This window comes from Dipodomys ordii, unplaced genomic scaffold (genome assembly GCF_000151885.1).
Source record: "Dipodomys ordii isolate 6190 unplaced genomic scaffold, Dord_2.0 Scaffold81, whole genome shotgun sequence".
Lineage (NCBI taxonomy): Eukaryota > Metazoa > Chordata > Mammalia > Rodentia > Heteromyidae > Dipodomys > Dipodomys ordii.
The window spans coordinates 3,388,676-3,411,632 of NW_012267297.1; the positions used below are offsets into that span (position 1 = coordinate 3,388,676).

A 22,957-nucleotide genomic window follows, 5' to 3' on the forward strand; every position below is an offset into this window, starting at 1 on the left:
TGGCGCTGTGGCTCAAGCGGTAGAGCACCAGCCTTGAGCTGAAGAGCTCAGGGACAGCGCCCAGGCTCTGAGTTCAAGTCCCACAACCAACCCCCAAAAAAAGATGTTGAAGGGTTGACAGGGATCAAGATGCATTGTACACATACACTTCTTGGTTAAATGGCGGAAGCAGATACATTCAATACATATCTTGAAAATTAGGAAAAGCAAGGTGGGGTGGGGAGGGGGGATGGGTGGGGATGTGGAAAGGGGGGGGACACGGATCAAAATGCACCTTATTCCTCAACTACTTGGGTCAATGGCAGCTCCTCTGGACAACTACTTAAAGAAAACAACAGCCAAGAGAAGGGAGCCAAGGGTTGTGCCGCACACCTGTAGTCCCGGCACTTGAAGAAAGAGGTTCTCAGTGTGAAGATGTCCCGGGCTGTGTAGATTGAGGATGCTGTCTAACACAGAGACAGAGACAGAGACAGACAGACAGACAGACAGACAGAGGGCACGGTACCCATGGTGCCTTCGTAGTTCTCTGACTCCATGGACAGGAAGCTGTTCACTTTCTTCACGGCGCCCATCTGCACCTCCAGGTCGGCCAAGTTCCTCACCACCCAGTTCAGGTAATTGGTGATCTGGGCGGGGAGGGAGGAGGAGGGAGGAAGCCATGAGCGTGGCGCACAGGGAAAGCCACGCGGCCCCGCTGGGCGGACTGATGGAAGACCTATGCGATCCATCATCCGTCCATCCGCCATCCGCCTGTCATGTCTGCCACGTCCAGGGGTCTACCATCCATCCATCGTCTGGCTTCTATGAGTCGGCCGTCCATCTTATTTACGTCTGTTGTCTGTCTATTTGTCATGAGTCCGTCCACCATCCATCCATCCACCCGTTATCTACCAATCCATTACTGATTTATCATCTGATGTCTATCTGTCTATCCATCCATCCATCCATCCATCCATCTATCTATCTATCTATCTACCTACCTATCTACTATCTATCTATCTATCTGTCTATCTGTCTGTCTGTCTGTCTGTCTGTCTGTCTGTCACCAATATGTATCTATCATCAATCTACACCTATCATCCATCCATCTATCCATCCATCCATCTATCTATCCATCCTTCCATCCATCCATCCATCCATCCATCTATCTATCTATCCATCCATCCATCCATCCATCCATCCATCCATCTATCTATCTACTACCTACCTATCTATCTGTCTATCTATCTATCTATCTGTCTGTCTGTCACCTATATGTATCTATCATCAATCTACACCTATCATCTATCCATCTATCATCCATCTTCTATGTATCATCGATCATCTATTTTATCTATCATCTATGCATCCATTATCTATCTATCATCCATCCTGAGTTCATTTACCATCCATCTATCCTCCATTGTCTACCTATCCATCCCTTATTTATCACCTATCTATCCATCATCCATCTATGCATTATCTATCAACCTGTCTTCTATCTATACATCTACCTACCTACTTATTTAGCACCTATCCATCTATACATCACCAATATATTATCTATCAGTCTATCATCCGTCTATCTACATCCTATCATATTATCTGTCTTTCTCCATCCATCCATCCATTTATCTATCTATTCATCTATCCATCTATCTACCTAGCATCTCTATCCATCATCCATCTGTCCATCCGTCCATCCATCTATCCTCCATCTATCCATCCATCTATTCTCTATCTCTATCTCTCCATTTATCTAACGTATCTGCCTCCCTATCTATCCATCCATTTATCTATCCATCCATCCATTTGTCCACTTATCTGTATCTGTCTGTCAGTCTGTCTATCCATCCATCTATCCACTTGTCCACCTATCTATATCTGTCTGTCTGTCTATCCATCCACCCATCTATCCACTTGTCCACTTATTGTATCTGTGTGTCTGTCCATCCATCCATCTGTCCATCCCTCCCCGCTCTCTCTCCCCTGCCTAGCCCTGGGAGTCTGCTGTTCGCAGGATCACTGGGCATGCTTGGATGGGGCTCCATGTTGGGGTGCAGTCCACAAGAGCTGCGGGGCGGCGGAGGTGAGAAGCCCCCCCACCCAGGACACGGCGGCCATGTGCACACACTGCTCACGCCGCTTCACGCTTGCACGCCCCCAGCTGCGTGTGACAATCCCCTGGCCGGGGGAGGGGCGTGCGTGAACATCGGGGTCCCTCTACCCTGGGCTGATCGCGTCCGCAACGAGCCTGCGGGGTCCCAAAAGGGGACCCTGGGGCCCACATCAGCGATCGCCGGCCGGCCTCGTCCACTCCACATCCCACCTGTCTTCCCCAGCGTCTGTGAGTCGGGGTGGACGGAGGGAAAGAGCCAGAAGGTTCCAGAAGGTTCCAGATCACCTACCGTGAGGGCATAGAGGAGCCCCAGGCCCACGAGGCCGGAGTTGAAGGGCCGGCTGATGGAGGCCAGGGAGGCCGTGAGGACAATGCAGGCGCCCAGGTAATCCTGCAAGAGGGGCAGCGCAGGGAGTGGGAGGCGGCCCCCCCAGGTCCTCGACCCCCCCCCAGCGAGCTGTCAGGCGAGGGACCCCCGACACGAGGGGCCGGGGGTCAGCGTGGACGCTGCTGTCCTCAGACTTGGCTCACACGGCTTCTGTGACCCCCCCAGGCCTGCTCTCACCCCATACCAGACAATCTGGGGTTCAGGGGCGTTAAATAATTTGCCAGGGGCGGCCATGGCCGAGTCAGCCAGGATGGGACGTTTCAAAACATGTCCAGACACCGGTGGCTCCCGCCTGTCAGCCCAGCCACGCAGGAGGCTGAGAGCTGAGGATCGTGGTTTGAGGCCAGCCCGGGCAGGAAAGTTCAGGAGACTCTGATCTCCCAGGAACCACCAGAAAACAAGAAGTGGAGCTGTGGTTCAAGGGGTAGAGCACCAGCCTTGAGTGAAAGAGCTCAGGGACAGTGCCCAGGCCCTGAGTTCAAGACCCAGGACACACACACACACACACACATGTATATCATAAATATCAAAGATCAAAACAAGCACTAAGCTATAACTCCATGTTGATTCACAGAATCACTACATAGAATTAAAAAAAGAAAAATGATTGCACTAATATCTTGAAGCAATAAATCCTAGAGAGCAGTACATACTCCCTTCCAGATAGATAGATAGATAGATAGATAGATAGATAGATAGATAGATAGATGATAGATAGATAGATAGATAGATAGATGATAGATAGATAGATAGATAGATAGATAGATAGATAGATAGATAGATAGATAGATAGATAGATAGATGCCAGTCCTGAGGCTTGAACTCAGGGTCTGGGCGCTGTCCCTGAGCTCTTCAGCTCAAGGCTGGTGCTCTACCACTTGAGCCACAGCACCACTTCTGGTTTTCTGAGTGGTTCACTGGCGATCAGAGTCTCATGGACTCTCCTTCCCAGGCTGGCCTTGAACTGCGATCCTCAGATCTCAGCCTCCTGAGTAGCTGGGGTAACAGACAGGAGCCACCAGCAGTGGGCCTAACTTTTATTATTATTATTATTGTTGTTGTTTTGCCGGTCCTGGGGCTTGAACTCAGAGCCTGGGCACTGTCCCTGCACTTCTTTTTGCTTAAGGCTGGTGCTCTATGTCTTGAGCCACAGCGCCACTTCCAGCTCTTTCTGTGTCTGTGGCGCTGAGGATTCGAACCCAGGGCCTCACGCATGCTAGGCGAGCGCTCTACCACTGAGCCACCTGCCCAGCCCAACTTGTATTCATTTTAGACAAAGCGTGCTCTTTTACACAAGAGAAGACTTTGGTTTCCAGGGAGCCCTGTGTCAGGTTTCTAGAACATTCTCCTCTCTTCCAGGGACAGCTAAAAAATCCTAACACCTCTGCCTCTCCATTCCCGTCAGACACGAGAGCACCACAGAGCACCCCCAAAGTTGTAAGAGGGTCTAGCGTGAGCCTGTGAACCCACAGAAAGCTGGGGGGCCCCGGGTCAGTTCCCCAGATGGATTCCTGAGCACGCTCAGCCTGAAGGCTGCTTCGCTTGTTAACGTGTCTTTAGAAAAGGGATCGTTTTCCCTTTTTGCTTTTGGCCTCTCGCTGCCTGTTTTTCCTCTTTCCCCACGCAGCAGGACAAAGGCCTGGGACAGACAGACAGCCTTGGATGGAGTGAGACAGCTTCTGCAAACCTGCAGGCTCCCAGGCCAAGAGCAGGCAGTTGGCGTAGTGCAGAGATAAAGGGGAGAAAGAGGTTAAACAAGCACCCCGCGCTGGACGGCCTTGCAAAGCGGGGGACACGTTGCACCAAAACCACAGCTCGAAGCCCAGAGGAGAGAGGGGGCCCCCAGTGCCAGGAAAAGCCGGGAGGCCCTGGAAAACGGACTTTGATAGCAGCCAAAGCATTTGAGAACATTCTTCTAGATTCTTCTTTGTGTTTTCTGATGTGACTTATGAGACTGTTTCCCCCCCGTTCAACACAGATAGGAGAGCCACGCACTGGTAGCCTGTAATCTCGGCTACTCAGGAGGCTGAGATCTGAGGATCGTGGCTCAAAGCCAGCCCAGGCAGGAAAGTCTGGGAGACTCTGATCTCCGATAAATCACAGGAAAAAGCCAGAAGTGGTGCTGTGGCTCAAGTGGTAGAGCACCAGCCTTGAGCTGAAGAGCTGAGGGACAGCGCCCAGGCCCTGAGTTCAAGTCCCAGGACCACCACCAACCACATAAAGTCATTTCTGGTCTCTGAGCTCTTTATACTCAAGGCTGGCGCTCTACCACCTGAACCACGGCGCCACGTCCGGTTTTCTGGTGGTTCCTGGGAGATCAGAGCCTCACGGACTTTCCTGCCTGGGCTGGCCTCAAACCATGATCCTCAGACCTCAGCCTCCTGAGGAGCTGGAATGTTCTGGAATGGAGCTGGCTGGAATGTTCTCATGAACCGTGATAAGATGTTTCTCCTTAGGACAAATTATGCTAATTTTGATATTATTATTTGCGTGAGTGTCAGTCCTGGGACTCGAACTCAGGGCCTTAAGATTTGCTCTGCTCGAGGCTGGTGCTCTACCACTTGAGCCACAGCTGCAAATCCAAAACGCAACTTCCAAGCACACAGACGCACGGGAAGCAGATGCTCGCGCTGGATCTGGGCGAGGAATCGCGTTTGGGTTTGGTTATAAATACGCAGCAATGCGTGGCTTGTCTTTGGTTTCCTGCAATGTCTAGCAGGGGGGGGGGATTTCTTTTCTGGTTAAAAAGCACCCAGCAGCCTCCTCTTAGCGTTCTGTGGAACACAGCGGGACACCGGTGGCTCAGGACTCTAACCCGAGCCACTCAGGAGGCTGAGGGCTGAGGATTGCGATCTGAGGCCAGACAAATGGGGACAGCCTCTTTTCTCCAAGGGACCAGCCAAACAACAAAAGCCAGAAGTAAGGACGTGAGCCACGCCACCACCTCTGGCTTTTTCTGTGTCTGTGGGACTGAGGACTCGAACCCGGGGCCTCGTGCATGTGAGGCGAGCACTGTACCACTGAGCCACCTGCCCGGCCCCCTGACCTCCGCTCCCGGTTTGGCTTTCACACTGCAGCCCCGCCAGGAAACTCACCGTCCTGACCTCCAGCCATCTGTTGGCGGCCGAGAGGAACAAATAGGCGATGTTGTTGGTGTCCGTCAGCTCCAACATGCGCTGCTTAAACCTCGGCTCATGCCTGCAACCAACAAAGGAACGGAAGTAATCCATGCGGGGCACTGGCTCAGTGGCTCCCGCATGTAATCCCAACTCCTCGGGAGGCTGAGATCTAGAGGATCGCGGTTCGAGGCCCGGCCCGGGACAGGAAAGTCTGTGAGACTCTGATCTCCCATGAATCACCGAAAAACCAGAAGTGGCGCCGTGGCTCAAGGGGTAGAGCGCCAGCCGGGAGTGAAAGAGCTCAGGGACAGCGCCCAGGCCCTGAGTTCAAGACCCAGGACTGGCAAATAAATAAAACAAGGGCGCACCCTAGAATCGAAACTGCAGTGACCTCCAGGCACAAAATGCTTCAGGGACTGCAGAGAAGCCGGGGCTGGTCGGCTTCTCTGAGTGGTTAGACCAAGTGAAGGACCGGCAAGGCGGGGGAACAGGACCAGTCGGATCTCCCAGAATGCACCGGGAAAAGGGTCTGAAGGGACAAGGTGGAGTTTTGATGTTACAGAAAGCAGATGTGGCTTCCTGGGCCCTGGGGGGGGGAGACGAGAATGACGGCAGGGACTAAAGGTGGAGCCAGCTGGCCCGGCCGGCTTGATGGGATGTGAGATGAGGAGCTAGCACCAGACCGCCAGGGTTCACCTGGCCCCCTGGATCTTGTTGTTGGGGTGTTGCGGGGTGTGTGAACAGAGCTGGGAGCCAACAGTAGTCAGAGAGAGAGAGAGAGAGAGAGAGAGAGAAAGAGAGAGAGAGGGGGAGAGGGAGAGGGAGAGAGAAGGAGAGAGGGAGAGAGAGCATTCTTCCCGCATCTCTCCTTGGCAGGCAAGATATTTTCCTAATGGAAATTGTGACACACGCTGCCCGTATCTCTCCATCCGCAGGCAAGCTAATCTTCTAGAACATTCTAAGACCTTCTGTTTTTCAGACCAAAGCAAACACATAATAAAATACGTGGTTTTTTTTTTTTCTCTCTCTTTAAAAGAAAGAAGCCAGGCCACCGACCCCGCGTCTGACCGACCCGCGATCCTCTGGTGGTTCAAAAACATGCGAAGAACAGCACCAAGGAGAGGAGGTAGTAGCTGCTCACTTTTTCCAGAAGAGCTCAGAGAGAAGAGAGACACAAACAGCCAAAGTCACACATAAAACGCAGCCCCCCGTGGCTCACAAATACCACCAGCCGCCATCTAGAAACATCCCCGAGAAGCCAGCTCCTCTCCCATCGAGAAGAGTCGTGTCGGCCGGGCGCCGGCGCTCACGCCTGTCATCCCAGCCACTCGGGAGGCTGAGGCGTGAGGATGGAGGTTTGAGGCCAGCAGGGAGGAGGAAGGTCCGGTGGGATTCTGATCTCCAGTGAGATCGGGGAAAACATGGACGGGGAGGTGTGGCTCAAGCGGTAAAGCATTAGCCTTGAGCAAAAGAAGAAAAAGCTCAGAGATGCCGCACAGGCTCTGGGTTCAAACCCCAGGACCGTTGCACACACACGCACACACACACACACACACACGTGTGTGCATGCGATCATCTATGCGCTCATTTTTATTTTGTCAGTCCTGGGATTTGAACTCAGGGCCTGGGCGCTGTCGCCCTGAGCTTCTTCGTGGCGCTGTACCCCTCGAGCCACAGCCCCACATCTGGCTCTTTTGCTGCTTCCTTGGGAGATAAACCCTCTCACGGACTTGGCTGGCTTCGAACCGCGATCCTCCGGATCTCAGAACCGCGATCCTCCGGATCTCAGCCTCCTGAGCAGCCAGGATTCGAAGCACGAGCCCGCCGGTACCCCCGCTGTGGGGGGGTGACCCCGCTTTTCGTAGTCCCCGGGATCCGCCGTTCACACCTCCGGAGTTCACACCTGCACCCGTGCCAGCAGAGCCGGGCACACTCACCGGAAGGCTCGGATGGTGGTGAGCCCCTCGGCCGTCTCTGAGAAGTGGCAGAGCAGGGGCAGCTGCGTGCTGTCATCAAGCTCCTGCAGGTCCCTAGGGTGACAGGCGGGGAACAAAAACAAACTCAGGCTTCCCGTGACCCCAGGGTCAGAGACCCTCACCGAACTCCCCGGAGCTCCGCCCCGCCCCGTGCTGACTCCTGTAGTCCAAGTTTGCTCCCCGGACGTCCTTATCAAAGGGGGTGTCCCCGATTTCCCCCTGACCAACTAGAACGCCACGCGTTTCCTAGGCCGGAATTCACGCTGTGTGAGCAGATGGCATGTCACATCGCCCCAAAAAGGGCTTGTTGGTCGGTGGATTGATTTGTGCCAGTCCCGGGGCTTGAACTCAGGGCCCGGGCGCTGTCTCTGAGCTCTTTCACTCCAGGCTGGCGCTCTACCGCTTGAGCCACAGCGCCACTTCTGGTTTTCACTGGTTCACTGGAGATCAGAGTCTCACAGAACTTCCTGTCATCCCAGCTGCTCAGGAGGCTGAGATCTAGAGGATCGCAGTTCAGAGCCAGCCTGGGCAGGAAAGTCCGTGAGACTCTGATCTCCCATGAAGCACCAGAAAACCAGACGTGGCGCTGTGGCTCACGTGGTAGAGCGCCAGCCTGGAGTGACAGCACCCGGGCCCTGAGTTCAAGTCCCAGAGACAGTCTGTGCAGGCCGACGACCTCATCTCTAACGCCGGCCCGGGCTCCGTGCCACCCCCTGTAGCCACCACCCCCCGGGGGCAGGGCCAGGGCCGGGACTGACTTGGAGGCCACGCGGAAGTACTTCTGGATGAAATAGAAGGCCACGCCGAGCGGCAGCAGCGCCACGAGGAACACGGGCGTGGCGTAGGAGATCATCCCGATGGCCGACAGGCAGAGCAGCGTGGAGCGCGTCAGGGACTCCAGGGTGGGCGGAATGTGCTGGAAGACCACGCCAGAGGTCAGCCCGCGCCCCCCCCCACCGCCCCCCACGCCCCACGCCACGCAGGATCCGTCCCCAGCCCTGGAGGGCGGCCTGCGGGACCGTCCAGACCCACGCATTCACCGCGTCCATTGGCTTTCTCTCCGCTCCCTCCCTCCTTCCTTCCCTTCTTCCTTCCCTTCTTCCTTCTCTTCTTCCTTCCCTCCCTACCTCCTTCCTTCCTTCCTTCCCTCCCTCCTTCCTTCCTTCCCTCCTGCCTTCTTTCCTTCCTTCCTTCCTTCCTTCCTTCCCTCCTTCCTTCCTTCCTTCCCTCCTTCCTTCCTTCCTTCCCTCCTTCCTTCTTTCCTTCCTTCCTCCTTTCCTCCCTCCCCCTCTCTCCTTCCTTCCTTCCTCTTATTCGCTCCTTTCCTTCTACCTTCCTTTTCTTTCTCTTCTTTCCTTCCCTTTCCTTTCTCTTCCTTCTTCCTTTTCTTTCTCTTCCTTCCTCCCTTCCTTCTTCCTTTTTCCCTTTGTTCCTCCTTCCTTTTCTTCCTTCTTTCCCTTCCTGCCTTCTTCCTTTTCTTTCCCTTCCTTTCTTCCTTCCTCCTTCCTTCCCTTTCTCTTCCTTCTCTTTCTCTTCCTTCCCTTCTTCCTTCCTTTTGTTCTCTTCCTTCCTTCCCCCTTTCCTTCCTTTCTTTCTCTTCCTTCATTCCTCTTTCTTCCTTCCTTTCCCTTCCTTCCTTCCTTCGTTCCTTCCTTCCTTACTCCCTTCCTTGCTTCCATTTCCCTTCCTTCTTTTTCCCTCCCTTCTCTCCTCCCTTCCTTCCTTCCGTTTCTTTCTAATCACGTCTCTGTTCTTCTAACAATTCTGCTGCTGGCTGGGGAGGAACCTTAATCCCCTCGTCTCCTCACACCAGGTGTGTGTCTGTGGCGGGTTCGGGAGCAGGTGTGTGTCTGGGGAGGGTTCGGGAGCAGGTGTATGTCTGGGGAGGGTTGGGGAGCAGGTGTGTGTCTGGGGAGGGTTCGGGAGCAGGTGTGTGTGTCTGGGGAGGGTTGGGGAGCAGGTGTGTGTCTGGGGAGGGTTGGGGAGCAGGTGTATCTCTGGGGAGGGTTGGGGAGCAGGTGTGTGTCTGGGGAGGGTTGGGGAGCAGGTGTGTGTCTGGGGAGGGTTGGGGAGCAGGTGTGTGTCTGGGGAGGGTTCGGGAGCAGGTGTGTTTCTGGGGAGGGTTCGGGAGCAGGTTGATCAGGCACAGGGCTATAAACCCATCGCCATCCTCAGCCCGCTTCAGCCCCTATGCCAGGCATTTGTCCATTTTGTTTTTTCTAACTCGAGGGCTCACTCTTCGTTTGTAAAGATCACCGGCGATGCCAGAAAGGCAAAGGCCGGGTTGAAAGCAATCCTTCCTCCAGGACCCCCCGTCTTGCGGTGATTTGCTTTTTGACTTTACTGTGGGTCACTGCAGGACAGACTTTGGTTTGGTCAGTGGTGGGGCTTGAACTCGGGGCCTGGGCGCTGTCCCTCAGCTCTTCAGCTCAAGGCTGGTGCTCTACCACTTGAGCCACAGCGCCACTTCTGGTTTTCTGGTGGTTCATGGGAGATCAGAGTCTCACGGACTTTCTTGCCCGGGCTGGCTTTGAACCACGATCCTCAGATCTCAGCCTCCTGAGCAGCTGGGATGCCAGGCCACAGGAAGAATAACTGCCTGAGCATGGACGGGGGAAATCCGTGTATTTACATGAGCAGGAAATGGAGAAAATACTCATGCTTCTTGAAGACCAGAAGAAGAAAAGAATCATCCCGCTGATTCTAGAAGATTCTGCCTAGCCGCACACTGGCACATGCCATTGGAGACTTCGAAAGCCAAGCCCTCACCTGATCGATGATATTCGTGTCGGCTGAAAATCGATTGAGAATGAGGCCCAGGGGGGTCGTGTCAAAAAACCTGCAGGAGGAGGAAAACGTCTGTGTTATCTCACTGAACATTCCAGAACCTTAGCTGGACAGCTTGGGTCACAGAGGCGAGATGCCAGCCTGTCAGCTTGCTCGAGGACTGAGGACAATCTGGACATTGTTATTATTAATATTAATAACATTAATACTATTAATAATAGTTGTTTAGATCTAGATGGTTTCCAAGATGATTAGCATCGCTAGTGAGCTGTATGAGAGGATTTGATTTAATAGGTCTATGTCTGTGTGCAATACATCTGTGTGTGTGTGTGTGTGTGTGTGTGTGTGTGTGTGTGATGGGGATTTGAACTCTCTTCTGGCCTTTTGTTCATGGCTGGTGCTTTACTATATGAACCACAGCTCCACTTCTGGTTTGCTGGTGGTTCACGGGAGATCAGAGTCTCACAGACTTTCCTGCCCTGGGCTGGCCTTGAACCGCGATCCTCAGATCTCAGCCTCCTGAGTCGCTGGGATATGTTTGCTGTGTTCCCCTACCGTTGGTGACCTTCTGGAAGTTTCCAGCCGGGACGTTGACAGAGGGAGGCTGGGAGGAAGCGGAGAGTTCTCTCTCGGTTCTTGTTTACCTGATGGGCCCGAGGATGATCTTGTTGAGCAGATTGTGGTGCAGGTTCTTGGCTGCGGTCAGCCCCATCCACTCCACGGTGAGCGAGGTCACCAGACACAGCACGATGCCGGCGGCACACAGGATGCTGAACCCCGCCACGTAGTAGGTCTGCAACGCAAGCACGGAAACGTGGCCATCCCCCCAAGACCTCCACACCCGCCCCTCTGCAGAGGAGGCCGGGCTCGGAGGCGTCCACCTGCAATCCCGGCGACTCGGGAAGCTGAGACCCGAGGATCGGAGGTTTCATGCAGGGCCGCCTCGGGGGAGATTTCTCGTCTCCAGCGAACCACCCAAAAGCTGGAAATGGGGGTGTGGTTTAAGAGGGAAAGCCCCAGCCTTAGCGACCAAGCTCAGGGACGGTGTCTCAAGGCCCTGAGTTCAAATCCTAGTACCAACACACATTCGCACACAGCAGGTCAGAAAGGCAGGGTTTGAGATCTAGAGTGAGAGCCCCACCACAGTCCACAGGCCCCGGTTCACCCTCTGCGCTCCGGCCAGGGATGGAAGAGGAATCAGTTGTGTGTTCAGATCGGGGTAACATGCTGGGCAACTTTGTTCATTCTTCTCAGCCACTCACCAGTGAACAGACTGGTGCAGAGCTAAAGAAAACTCGTCAGCGCAAAGGCAGACAAGTCCTAGATGTGTGTGTGTGTGTGTGTGTGTGTGCGTGTATAGGTGTGTAGGTGTGGTGTGTAGGTGTGTAGGTGTGCATGCATTTATACATACCTGTGTGTATGTGTACGCAGGAATGTATGTATATGTGTGTGCATGCATGTATATTGTGTATGGGTGTGTATGCATGTGTACATGTGTGTGCGTGCATACAAATGCATGTATATATGTGGATGTGTGAATATGTACATATGTGCGTGTTTATGCGTGTGCATATGTCTATGTGTATATGTGTATTATGCATGTGTACATACATGTATATTTATGCCTGTGTGTGCATGTGTGTAAATGCCTGTGTGTGCATGCGTGCACGTGTGTAAATGCCTGTGTGTGCATGCGTGCACGTGTGTAAATGCCTGTGTGTGCATGCGTGCACGTGTGTAAATGCCTGTGTGTGCATGTGTGCATGTGTGTAAATGCATGTGTGTGCATGTGTGTGCAGGTATGTATGGGTGCGTGTGTATATGTGTGTATAGATGTATGTATATAGACATATGTCTATGTGGACGTGTGTGCATACATGTGTGTACTCTCGTGTCTGCATATACACGCGTGTGACCCTTACCTGATGCACATAAGTCACGTGTGTGTCCCACATGGGAATACAACCCCCTTGAGTTCAAATCCACCCATTCTCCTTAAGTGTTCCTCCTGATGAGCTAAACAGCTAAACATGATAGATCTCCGTGTGTGTGTGTGTGTGTGTGTGTGTGTGTGTGTGTGTTTAAGGCTTGAACTCAGGGCCTGGGCGCTGTCCCTGAGCTCTTTCACTCCAGGCTGGTGCTCTACCACTTGAGCCACAGCACCACTTCTGGTTTTCTGGTGGTTCCTTGGAGATCAGAGTCTCAGGGACTTTCCTGCCCGGGCTGGCCTTGAACCGCGATCCTCAGATCTCGGCCTCCTGAGCAGCTGGGATGACAGGCGGGAGCCGTAGCTGCCGTGTGGACCCCAGGACAGTTGGGGGCCTGTCAGTTGCTCCCCTGGGAATTGTTGGTGGCCCCGCCCCCTCCCAGAGCGACGCTGTCTAAGCCGAGATCGCGCCTCGTGGCCGGTCTCATTCAGCTCCTCTTTATCTTTCGGGCTGTGCGGGGCCGCCTGTACCTGGTCGGCTTTGCCGGTGTTGGCGATGCTGTATTTGGACGTCCAGGTGGCCAGCCAGTAGTCGATGGCCACGATCACAGAATGCTTCAGCAGCTTCGAGAAGATCATGAGGCAGAGGAGAAAGAAGCCCCCGGAAGTCAGGTACCGCCAGCAGGTCTTCCAGGACATCTTGGTCCTGCATCGCATGACTGTGGACATGTTGTCGTCCTCCTCCTCCTCCTCTTCTTCCTCTACAGACACAGAGAGGGGGGGGTCAGCCTTCGGGGGGACACCAGAAATAGAGTTCTTATGATCACACACACGTATAAAGCTTCACAGGCCGAGCACAGTGACTCCCTCTTGTAATCCCAGACTCTTGGGAGGTGAACAGAGGAAAAAAAAAAACAATGTCAGTTGAAGACCAGTGCCAAGCTACTCACGCCTGTAATCCCAGCTATGAGGATCACGGTTCAAAGCCAGCCTGGACAGGAAAGTCTGTGAGACTCTGATCTCCCATGAACCACCAGAAAACTGGAAGTGGCGCTGTGGCTCACGTGGTAGAGCACCAGCCTTGAGCTGAAGAGCTCAGGGACAGCGCCCAGGCCCTGAGTTCAAGTCCCAGGACTTGACCAAACAAAGAGAGAGAGAGATTTACCTTCATCCTCGTCCTCCATCTGAGCCTTGCCCTCTCTTGAATACATGGCCCTGCGTAGAGATTTCCTCTCCAGCGTGGTCTGGTCAGCCTCCATGTCCTGCAGTGGAAAGATGTCTGTCAAGCAAGGACCTGATCTCCCCACGGATGCCTTCTACAGACCCCCTGGGAGCCACTTCCGGTTTCCGGGGGGTTCCTTGGAGATCAGAGTCTCACGCACTTTCCTTCGGCCTCCAACCTCGATCCTCAGATCTCAGCCTCCTGAGTAGCTGGGATGACAGGCGGGAGCCGCCCGTCCTTCGCCTGGCTTACATAGATGGTTTCCTGTCAGCCTTCAGGGCTGTCACTCAGTACGGAGACCCAGAATTGGAGTCCCAGAAGTGCCTTAGGTCCAGAGGGAATTTCACAGGGGGGACAGAGCCCGCCCTGGGGACTTGTATCCATGCTTGTTTTATGGCTATTTTTAGCTCCGTTCAGGAGGTCTGATTCCTCTACCATGTTTGTAAATACCTTCCTTTAAAAATGCGTATGGCGGCTCACGCCAGTCATCACAGCTAACTCAAGAGGCTGAGAGCTGAGGATCATAGTTCGAATCCAGCCCAGGGCAGGAAAGTCCGTGAGACTCTGATCTCCAGTGATCCACCAAAAGAAAGCCAGAAGTGGCGCTGTGGCTCCAGTGGTAGAGCGCCAGCCTCGAGTAAAAGCAGCTCAGGGACAGCACCCAGGCCCTGAGTTCAAGCCCCAGGACCAGCACACCAAAAAAAGGTAGAAAGAAATCTTATTAGAGCCAACTTTCTGAAGTATAAATGCTCCAGTAAGCCCCGGGCAGGTTCAATGTCTGACGTTGTGTTGAGGTTTGGGTTTGGGTTGAGGATGAAGTAAACACCGTTTCATTTATCCAACAAATATTTACTAATCCAGGTTGGGGTTGCTCAGGGGACCGGGGTCCGGGACCCGCCATCCTCTTCCATTATATTTGCTTAATAGAATTATAGAGAAGCCGGTTGTTGGTCAAATACAAGTCTGGTGGCTCACGCCTGTAATCCAAACAACTCAGGAGGCTGAGCTCTGAGCAGCGCGAGCTACAGCCAGCCCGAGGAGACAAACCCAAGAGACTCTGACCTCCAGTTCACCACCAACCAAGCCCAAACTGGAGGTGTGGTGGTTCAAGGGGTCGAGCGCCAGCCAATCAAGAGCATGTTGGTCCTGAGTTCAAATCCCAGCACACACACACACACACACACACACACACACACACACACACACACACACAGGCTAACGTAGCTTGTTCATGGATGACAGGCAATGATACTATTAGTTTAGACTCCGGGGAGGAAATCTCGACACTCTCCAGCTGGACGTGGAACACTTTCAAAGGCGAAAGAAACCATCTCGAGAATTCTACAGCACTCGCCAGACTCTCAGAGCCAAACGCCCGCCTTTTCTAGCTCTTTCTTGAGAGACAGGGAGAAGGAAGGGGGCGGAGAAGAGAGGGAGGGAGAGAAAAGGAGAGGGAGGAAGAAAGGGAGAGAGGGAGAAGGAGAGAAAAAAGGAGGGAAGGAGAAAGGAGAGAAAGGAAGGAGAGAGAGAGGGAGAGAAGAGAGAGGGAGAGAGGGAGGGAGGGAGAGAAGAAGAGGGAGAGTTGGAGGGAGGGTGGAAGGAAGGGAGGGAAGGAGAGGAGAAAGAGGGAGAGAAGAGAGAGGGAGGGAGGAGAGAGAAAAGGAGGGAAGGAGAAAGGAGAGAAAGGAAGGAGAGAGAGAGGGGGAGAGAAGAGAGGGGAAGGGAGAGAAGAAAGAGGGAGAGAGAAGGAGAGGGAGAGAGGGAGGGAGGGAAAAATGAGGGGAGGGAGAGGAGAAAGAGAGGGAGAGGGAAAGAGGGAGGGAGGAGAGAGAAAAGGAGGGAAGGAGAAAGGAGAGAGGAGGAGAGAGAGAGGAGGAGGAGGGAAGGAGGAAGGAGAGAAAGGTCAAAACTAGCTGAGACCAAATCCTGCTGCTGAGCACGTGCGTGTGCATCACATCCTTACCCCCTTCAAGCTGCAGACTTGAGGCAATTATGGCCGAGCTCAGGCCCGATCGTGGTTTATGGACAACGCTTGTGCACACACGCGTGTCTGCAGCACCCAGGATCAGACGCCATCACAGATCACACACGCCGCCCCTGAGCTCTTTCACTCAAGGCTGGCGCTCTACCGCCTGAACCACGGCGCCCCTCCCTGCTTTTCTCTGCCTGTGGGGTGCGGAGGACTCGAACCCGGGGCCTCGCCCCCCGAGCCACGCGCCCACCTTCTCCAGCTCCTGGTCCTGGCGGTTCATGAGCGTCTTCCAGTGCTCGTACAGCTCCACGTCTTTGGTCTGGATGTCCTTCAGCGTCCCCTCCCGCAGCACGCTGCCGTCCTTCATGGCGATGATCTGCGGGGGGGGGGGGGGCGAAGGTCATCGGGAAGGTCATGCCCAGAGTAGTAGGCACCTGCCACCCCCCCCAGGACCACGCAGGCCGAGCCTCACCCAGTCCGCGTGCGTCAGATACTGCAGCTTGTGTGTCACCAGCACCAGAGTCCGCTTGTCATCTTGGAGAAACTTCAGGATCCCTTCCTGCATCAGGTGGTCGCTCAGGTGGATGTCCAGGGCCGAGAACGGGTCATCCTGCGGTCAGCGCAAAACCACCCAGTCCTTGTTCCCTCCTGTATACTATTCCACTCCTCCAAGAGCCCCGGATGAACGCAACAGAGACACCCAAGGAAACGCACAGCGGGGAAGCCAACCGTCTCACCAAGAACACGATGTTGGTGTTTTGATAGAGAGCTCTGGCCACGCAGATCCGCTGCCTTTGGCCCCCGCTCAGGTTGATTCCCTGGGAGAGAAACGTCGAGAAGACCCCCTCCACGTTGCTCCCCATCCGTGAAGGATCTACAAAGACCTCAACGAAAGAACGCTCCCACGATTCGGCGTTGATCGATTAAACGATGGCAACAGTTGGAAGAGAACTGATCGAGCGATCAATGCTTGGCTTCTAGCACTAGTTTTGACTGGTAATCATTCATTCTCAGGGGCCCCCGCCTGTCATCCCAGCTACCCGGGAGGCTGAGATCTGAAGGATCACCAGTTCGAAGCCAGCCTGGGCAGGAAAATCCATGAGACTCTGATCGCCAAGGAACTACCAGAAAACCAGAAATGGCGCTGTGGTTCAAGCGGTAGAGCACCCAGCCTGGAGCGAAAGAGCTCAGGGACAGCGCCTGGGCCCTGAGTTCAAGTCCCAGAACCAACAAATGAATTAATGGATTGATTGATTCATTCATTACCAGGCCAGAATCACATGGAATCCACATGAAACACATCGACCCGAGTTGAACAAAATAAAAAAAAAAGCCAAATAACATTTTGGCCAGAAGGAAACAGAGGTTCCCAAGAAGCTGCACATTTGCTCCCAGCCAAAGCCTCTAGAACCTTCTCTCCCAGCAGAGCTCCCCATGGCCATTGTCGAGTCTCGTATACAGGAGGCACTCAATAATGGCTCCAGGAGCGTGCCCGCCCTACGCTGGACCCTTCCCGAGCCGCCCGCCGTCAGGAGGCCCGCGGGCTTCGCAGGCAGACCACGAGGTCATTTCATGGGGTCTGCGCGATTGCTGTGTGCCATTCTCGCTCTCGCTCACCCTCTCTCCGATTTCAGTCTGATCACCAAACGGTAACAGATCGATATCCGGCTGAAGAGAGCAGGCGTCGGTGACCGCTTTGTACCTTCGGGCAAACACACACACACACACAAACATGGCGAGGTATTTAGGGCTCCCTGGGGTTTTGGTCTTTGTGGGTTTTTTTTTACCGGTCCCGGGTTTTGAACTCAGGGCCTGTGTGTGTGTGTGTGTGTGTGTGTGTGTGTGTGCTCAAGGCTGGCGCTTTACCACTTGAGCCCCACGACGTCAGGCTTTGGGGAGGTGGTTCATTGGAGAGCAGAGTCTCACAGATTTGTTTTCCTGCCCAGGCTGGCCTTGAACCTCGATCCTCTGATCTCAGCCTCCCTGAGTCGCTGGGATGGCAGCTTTCCCTCATAGTTTCTTTCTGTTTCTCTCTCTCTCCATCTCTGCCTCTCTTTGTCTCTCTGTCTCTGTTCCTCTTTCTGTCTGTCTCTTTCTACCTTTGTGTCTGTCTGTCTCTATCTCTCTGTGTCTGTCTATCTCTCTCTGTTTCTCTCTTTCTCTCTCCCTGTGTTCCTCTGTCTCTGTCTGAATCTTTCTGTCTGTTTCTTTCTGTCTCTACCATTATCTCTGTCCCTGTGTGTTCCTCTCTCTGTCTCTGTCTGTCTGTCTGTCTGTCTGTCTGTCTTTGTGTCTGTGTCTCTAACTCCCCTCTGTCTTTATCTCTCTCTGTTTCTCCATCTTCATTTCTCTCTCCTTTGTCTCATTCTCTTTCTTTCTTTGTCTGCCTCAGTTTCTCTCTCAAGCTCCCCTTCTCTCTCTCCCTCCTTATACATATGCACACACACACACGCACATGCACACACGCCATGCACACTCACACACGCACACACACAAGCTGACTCAGAAGCCTTGATTCGGCAGGATGGAAACAGAGTGCAGAGAGAGAGGAGGAAATCTGAGGCGGAAACCAAGGATTAAATGGACGCCTGTCATCCCAGCGACTCAGGAGGCTGAGATCTGAGGATCACGGTTCGAAGCCAGCCCAGGCTTTGAGTTCAAGTCCTAAGACTGGCACCAAAAAAAAAAAAAAAAAAGAGGAGGAGGGAATTTACCTCTGTCTGTTGAAAGGGCTCCCAAAGGTAATGTTTTCTTCCACGGTGGCATTTAATAACCAAGGCTTTTGAGCAGCGTAAGCCACGGAATACCTGCTCCTGCTGGGAAGGGAAAAGGAAACACTGGAGTTATGCAAAGGCCCTGTGGTCTGTGTGTGTGTGTGTTTTACTACAACTAAAGAAAAAGAAAGGTTGGCGAGGTATCTCAGACACAGAAGTGGGAAAACTTCGAAAAGAGAAAAGTTTAAGAGCCATCAGCTCGATTCAGAAATGATTCAATATTGAGGCTTCCTAAATGAAGGAGGTTGGAATTACACCAAAATGTCCTAGAAAAGTCAGATTCTGTTATCCTGACGAAGTGCTTCCAGCTTTAAACCACTCATTGAAATTTTCTTTTCTAAAATGGGAAAAGAAACTTTAAAATAATTTAAAAGCCGACTCATAATTCATTCTCTCGAGAAGCCAGGCCTTTTGCCCTATATTAAGAAGCACTTTAAAGCCCAGCACTGGTGGCTCCCGCCTGTCATCCCAGCTGAGATCTGAGGATGGAGGTTCAAAGCCAGGCTGGCCAGGAAAGTCTATGTGACTCTGATCTCCAAGGAACCACCCAAGAGCTGGAAGTGGAGCTGTGGCCCAAGTGGTAGAGCGCCAGCCCCGAGCAAAAAAGTTCAGGGACAGCGCCCAGGCTCTGAGTTCAAAGCCAGCACAAAACAAAAATTAAATAAAAAACCTACTTTAATGAACTGTTAATATTGTTCATAAACCTTTGAATTGATGCTGTATTTATAGCCTGCGTGTGTGGCTTCATTAACACATTTCAAATGATCAATGTGCAAAACATATATAGGTAACCTAGCCATAGAAATACTTCAAAATAAAGAATAAGAGACTGGACACCATCTCCAGTTAGCCAGCAAAAAGCTGGACTGGAGGCATGGTCCACGAAGTAGAGCACCAGCTGTGAGCACCACGGACGACTTAAACTAGCCCACACACCAATAATAATAATAATAATAAACATTTTTTAAAAGGCATCTTGAGAAGAGTCCGACTCCACCTGGAAATTATACATTTGAGCTCCATTTTGGAAATCATAGTGAAATCGTTTAATATTCCAAAACCATAAGAATAACGTCTTCCCCCTCCCTCCTCCCCTTCTTTTTCTTGGGGGGGAGGGGAGCTGGGAGTTTAATTTGCAAGAATTAGGAACATGTAGGGGTGTAGGAGAGGAAGAAGATGATGAGCCTGGGGTTTGGGGAGAAGGGACAGGTCAGTGTCAAAGTCAGAATTCCGGGGTCCGTTAGTGATCTAGGATGACCGTTAACCAAGAGGACGATGGTTAAAGGGGACATTAGAAATGCTCAGGAATCTTCTGGAAACATTCTCTCATTCAGAGGCTCTGGGGAAGACAAGAGAATGTCCATCCACTCCCTGGTAGCCTTGAAGATAAATCACGAAGGAGTCTACACACAAAGAAGCGGTGAAACCCAAACTTTGATTTGTCCGCCTCCTTCAACCTTTGGATTCACACGAGTTTTTGGTTGCTTCTTTTTTTCTTGGTCAGTTGTGGGGCTTGAACTCAGGGCCTGGGCGCTGTCCCTGAGCTCTTTCACTCAAGGCTGGCGCTCTACCACTTGAGCCACAGCGCCACGTCTGGTTTGCTGGTGGTTCCTGGGAGCTCAGAGTCTCACGGACACGACTCGTGGAGAAGATTATTATTTTAATGTTAATGAAGTGGACCTGATGAGCCCTTTCATTTGGAAAATGAATCCTGTTGGCAGACTGCCCAAGGTTGGAGAATCACGGCGACTTGTGAGTAACTGGCCAAGACGTTTTAATAAGCAACTATACACAGGGATGCACAAGATGGCTGGCGAATCAGGGGTTAAAGATGAAGGAAAAGGGGGTTATTCTTATTAAAGTCAAGTTAAGATAAAATGATAATAATAACAATAATAATAATACCTTCTGTTTCCTTCAAGAGAAGACTCAGATTCATTTACACTGCAAGTATGGGCAAACAGCATTCATTAATGATGAAGCAATAAATGTAGAAGGAAAGGTGTACATTATGAGGAAAGAGATGAACACATCAACAATACGCATGAACGAATAAGCAAACAGGCAGGTGCTAATGGCTCCCAGGACTCACAAAGAAGACGGAGCCAGACCTTTAGTACCTGACGGTTGCCTCCTTTCCCTGTATTTCCAATCTCTCCTCGTCTTCACGATTTGCCCTGTGTCTGCTTAAATGGCTACTTGGCTACCCTGGGAAGAAGTAATTTGGGGGTGTCTGTAAGACACCTCTCTAAGTCCCCCACGAAGCCTGGAAGAAAGGCAGACTCCAGGAATAAATCCAGCCACCGCCGTCAGGGTCCCATGAGGCATTTGGGTGGATCTGTGGGGTTCTTTGGGGGGCTCTAAGTGTCCCCAGAAATCCCTCGCTGCATCCGGTTATTTCCTACGTGATGAGGTTATTGCTGGCGGGAAGATCAATGGTTGGTTTCACTGATTGATTCTGGTGTTGCGAATTCACATTCGACCCCAGCCCCCCCTGAAAGTTCTTCATTTAGCCACGGCGACATAAACTAAATTCAATATATGTTTAGATAGTAAATAAATATTTATGGAGTATATATCCATATAGCTATATTTGCATATAGACCTGTTTATAGAGTAAACATATAAATTATATAAATATATAATTATGTGTCATTTTACATACCATTTATAACAGTCTATACCATCATATTGTATATGTAATAACCTATAGTAGCATGTAGTATAATATATAATACATATAATATATACCACGATATAATATATATTGTCTATGTAAGTGCAAGACTCCTAAATGCTGCTAATGTAGATCTAACTGGCACCCAAGGAGAAAAATATTCTCTTTGCCCTGGGAGGCTTTATGTAAGATCTGTGAAGGGCCTGGCCTCCGCTCTCTGGTATTCGTTAGGATTGAAATGCCAGCAGGTGACTTCAATCGTGTTCTCTGAGAATGAGAAGGAGGAGAGGAGGAGGAGCAGGGGAAATGGATGGTGTTGTTCATAGCTTGGCCCTGCAGGTGAAAACGTCCACTGCTCACAGGAGACCGTCAGCCCAGGCTGAAGATGCGAATCTAAATGCCCCCAACTTATCCACGGTCACCGTCGATTCTAATTCCAGCGACGGTCACTGTGCATTAGAAATGCTTCCTGATTGTGTCTCATGAAGAGCACAGTCGGGAGCCGGTGCTGATGCAGTCATGCTGGTGAGAATATGAAAGATTGCTGAGCTTAGTGGCTCCCGCCTATCATCCCAGCTACTTGGGAGGCTGAGATGTGAGGATCGCGGTTCAAAGCCAGCCCGGGCAGGAATGTCTGTGAAACTCTCATCTCCAATGAACCCCTAGAAAACCGCAGGTGGAGCTGTGGCTTAAAGTGACAGAGCACCAGCCTTGAGCAAAAACAGCTCAGGGACCGCGCCCAGGCCCTGAGTTCAAGCCCCACGGCCGACACAAAGTAAAACAGAATAAAACAAAATGGGCCGCCATTGACCTCTCTCTATAAATAAGTCTTGGCTCACATCCTGAGAGACGCCTGTGTACTGAAACAGCAGATAGAATTACTGGCAGTGGGGATAAAATTGGCTCTCCAGCGTGGGCAAAACCAAGATTGAGGCCAAAGTACATGCTGGGAGGTAATTGCTCAGGTTTCTAATAACCAGAGCATGGCCATTCCAGCTCTTTGGTTTTACCACCAAGTATGTCTCCCCACATGGCCAACGATGTCCTGCGGGGGTAAGATCCGACTCATCTGAGGACCACTAGACATTAATCCGATGTCTTATGAACGCGATCGGCGTGTACTGGGTGAATACAGATGACTTCCTCTTCCTCTTTCTGACTCGATGTGTTATTACGATGATGTTGTCATTACTACAGTTCACTTTAAAAACTCACACACCACAACCCTGATATTTAGAAAGAGCATCACACGAGAGGATTTCCTATTTCACCCCCTTCCGATTAAATTAGCCTACTACGCTGGCCTACGCTTCTAGATTCTTCCAGTGTCTCCTTCCTTCAAGTGGGGAGAGAAACATGGTGAGGATTTCCCCATCGATTGCTGCATATTTCCTCGTCTATCCACCAACATTCTGCACTTGAGCCTTACAAATACTGCTCGTTCTGGAGCTAAAAGAGGTTAATAATAGGTTTACTCTCTATTGAAATACCATTCATTTTCTCAAAGATATTTATGACCCATTCACATCTCATCTTACTTTGTGCATCTTCGTTGATGTTACCACAAACGCCCATCCATGAATTGTTTGATCATTTTCATAAACGGCATTTAAGATTTCCCTGCACTTTTTTGAAGTCTGTGCTGATTTATTCCTTCCTTTGGAAGATGATCAGAAACACAGCAGAGTGATACCAATGAAATGCAAATATACTCACTTATTCCACTGAACTTTACCCTCCAAAGTCTGCATCTCCCCGAGAATGGCTAGAAGCAGAGAGGACTTCCCACACCCGACCTGGCCTACGATCATCGTGAGCTGACCTACGGAAACAAAACAGGGCAACCACAAGTTGAGAAAGAAGTTTCTAGAAAAGTCAAAGGAGAACGCACTTCAACCCAGGTTGCTGGTTGGCTTGTGACTCGGGAGGCTGAGATCTGAGGATCACAGTTTGATCCAGGCAGAAAAATCCATGAGACGCTTATCTCCAATACACCAGCAAAAAGCCAGAAGTGGCG

The 22,957-nt window shown here is 51.8% G+C and overlaps 1 protein-coding gene across 1 annotated transcript in view; it reads right to left on the reverse strand.

Annotated features, from left to right (window-relative positions):
* Window positions 1–22,957, reverse strand: part of Abcc9 (ATP-binding cassette, sub-family C (CFTR/MRP), member 9) — a 69,242-nt gene that overhangs the window by 10,436 nt on the left and 35,849 nt on the right. The window contains exons 17-33 of the mRNA XM_013025063.1: window positions 22,657–22,762; window positions 20,169–20,207; window positions 18,204–18,305; window positions 17,107–17,191; window positions 16,227–16,307; window positions 15,962–16,099; window positions 15,740–15,865; window positions 13,461–13,557; window positions 12,827–13,056; window positions 11,013–11,161; window positions 10,351–10,420; window positions 8,340–8,497; window positions 7,543–7,635; window positions 5,582–5,684; window positions 2,388–2,489; window positions 506–626; window positions 373–446 (exon numbers count right to left, since the gene is read on the reverse strand). Of these exons, the coding sequence (XP_012880517.1) occupies window positions 373–446; window positions 506–626; window positions 2,388–2,489; window positions 5,582–5,684; window positions 7,543–7,635; window positions 8,340–8,497; window positions 10,351–10,420; window positions 11,013–11,161; window positions 12,827–13,056; window positions 13,461–13,557; window positions 15,740–15,865; window positions 15,962–16,099; window positions 16,227–16,307; window positions 17,107–17,191; window positions 18,204–18,305; window positions 20,169–20,207; window positions 22,657–22,762 (1,874 nt within the window). The remainder of the gene's footprint in view (window positions 1–372; window positions 447–505; window positions 627–2,387; window positions 2,490–5,581; window positions 5,685–7,542; window positions 7,636–8,339; window positions 8,498–10,350; window positions 10,421–11,012; window positions 11,162–12,826; window positions 13,057–13,460; window positions 13,558–15,739; window positions 15,866–15,961; window positions 16,100–16,226; window positions 16,308–17,106; window positions 17,192–18,203; window positions 18,306–20,168; window positions 20,208–22,656; window positions 22,763–22,957) is intronic.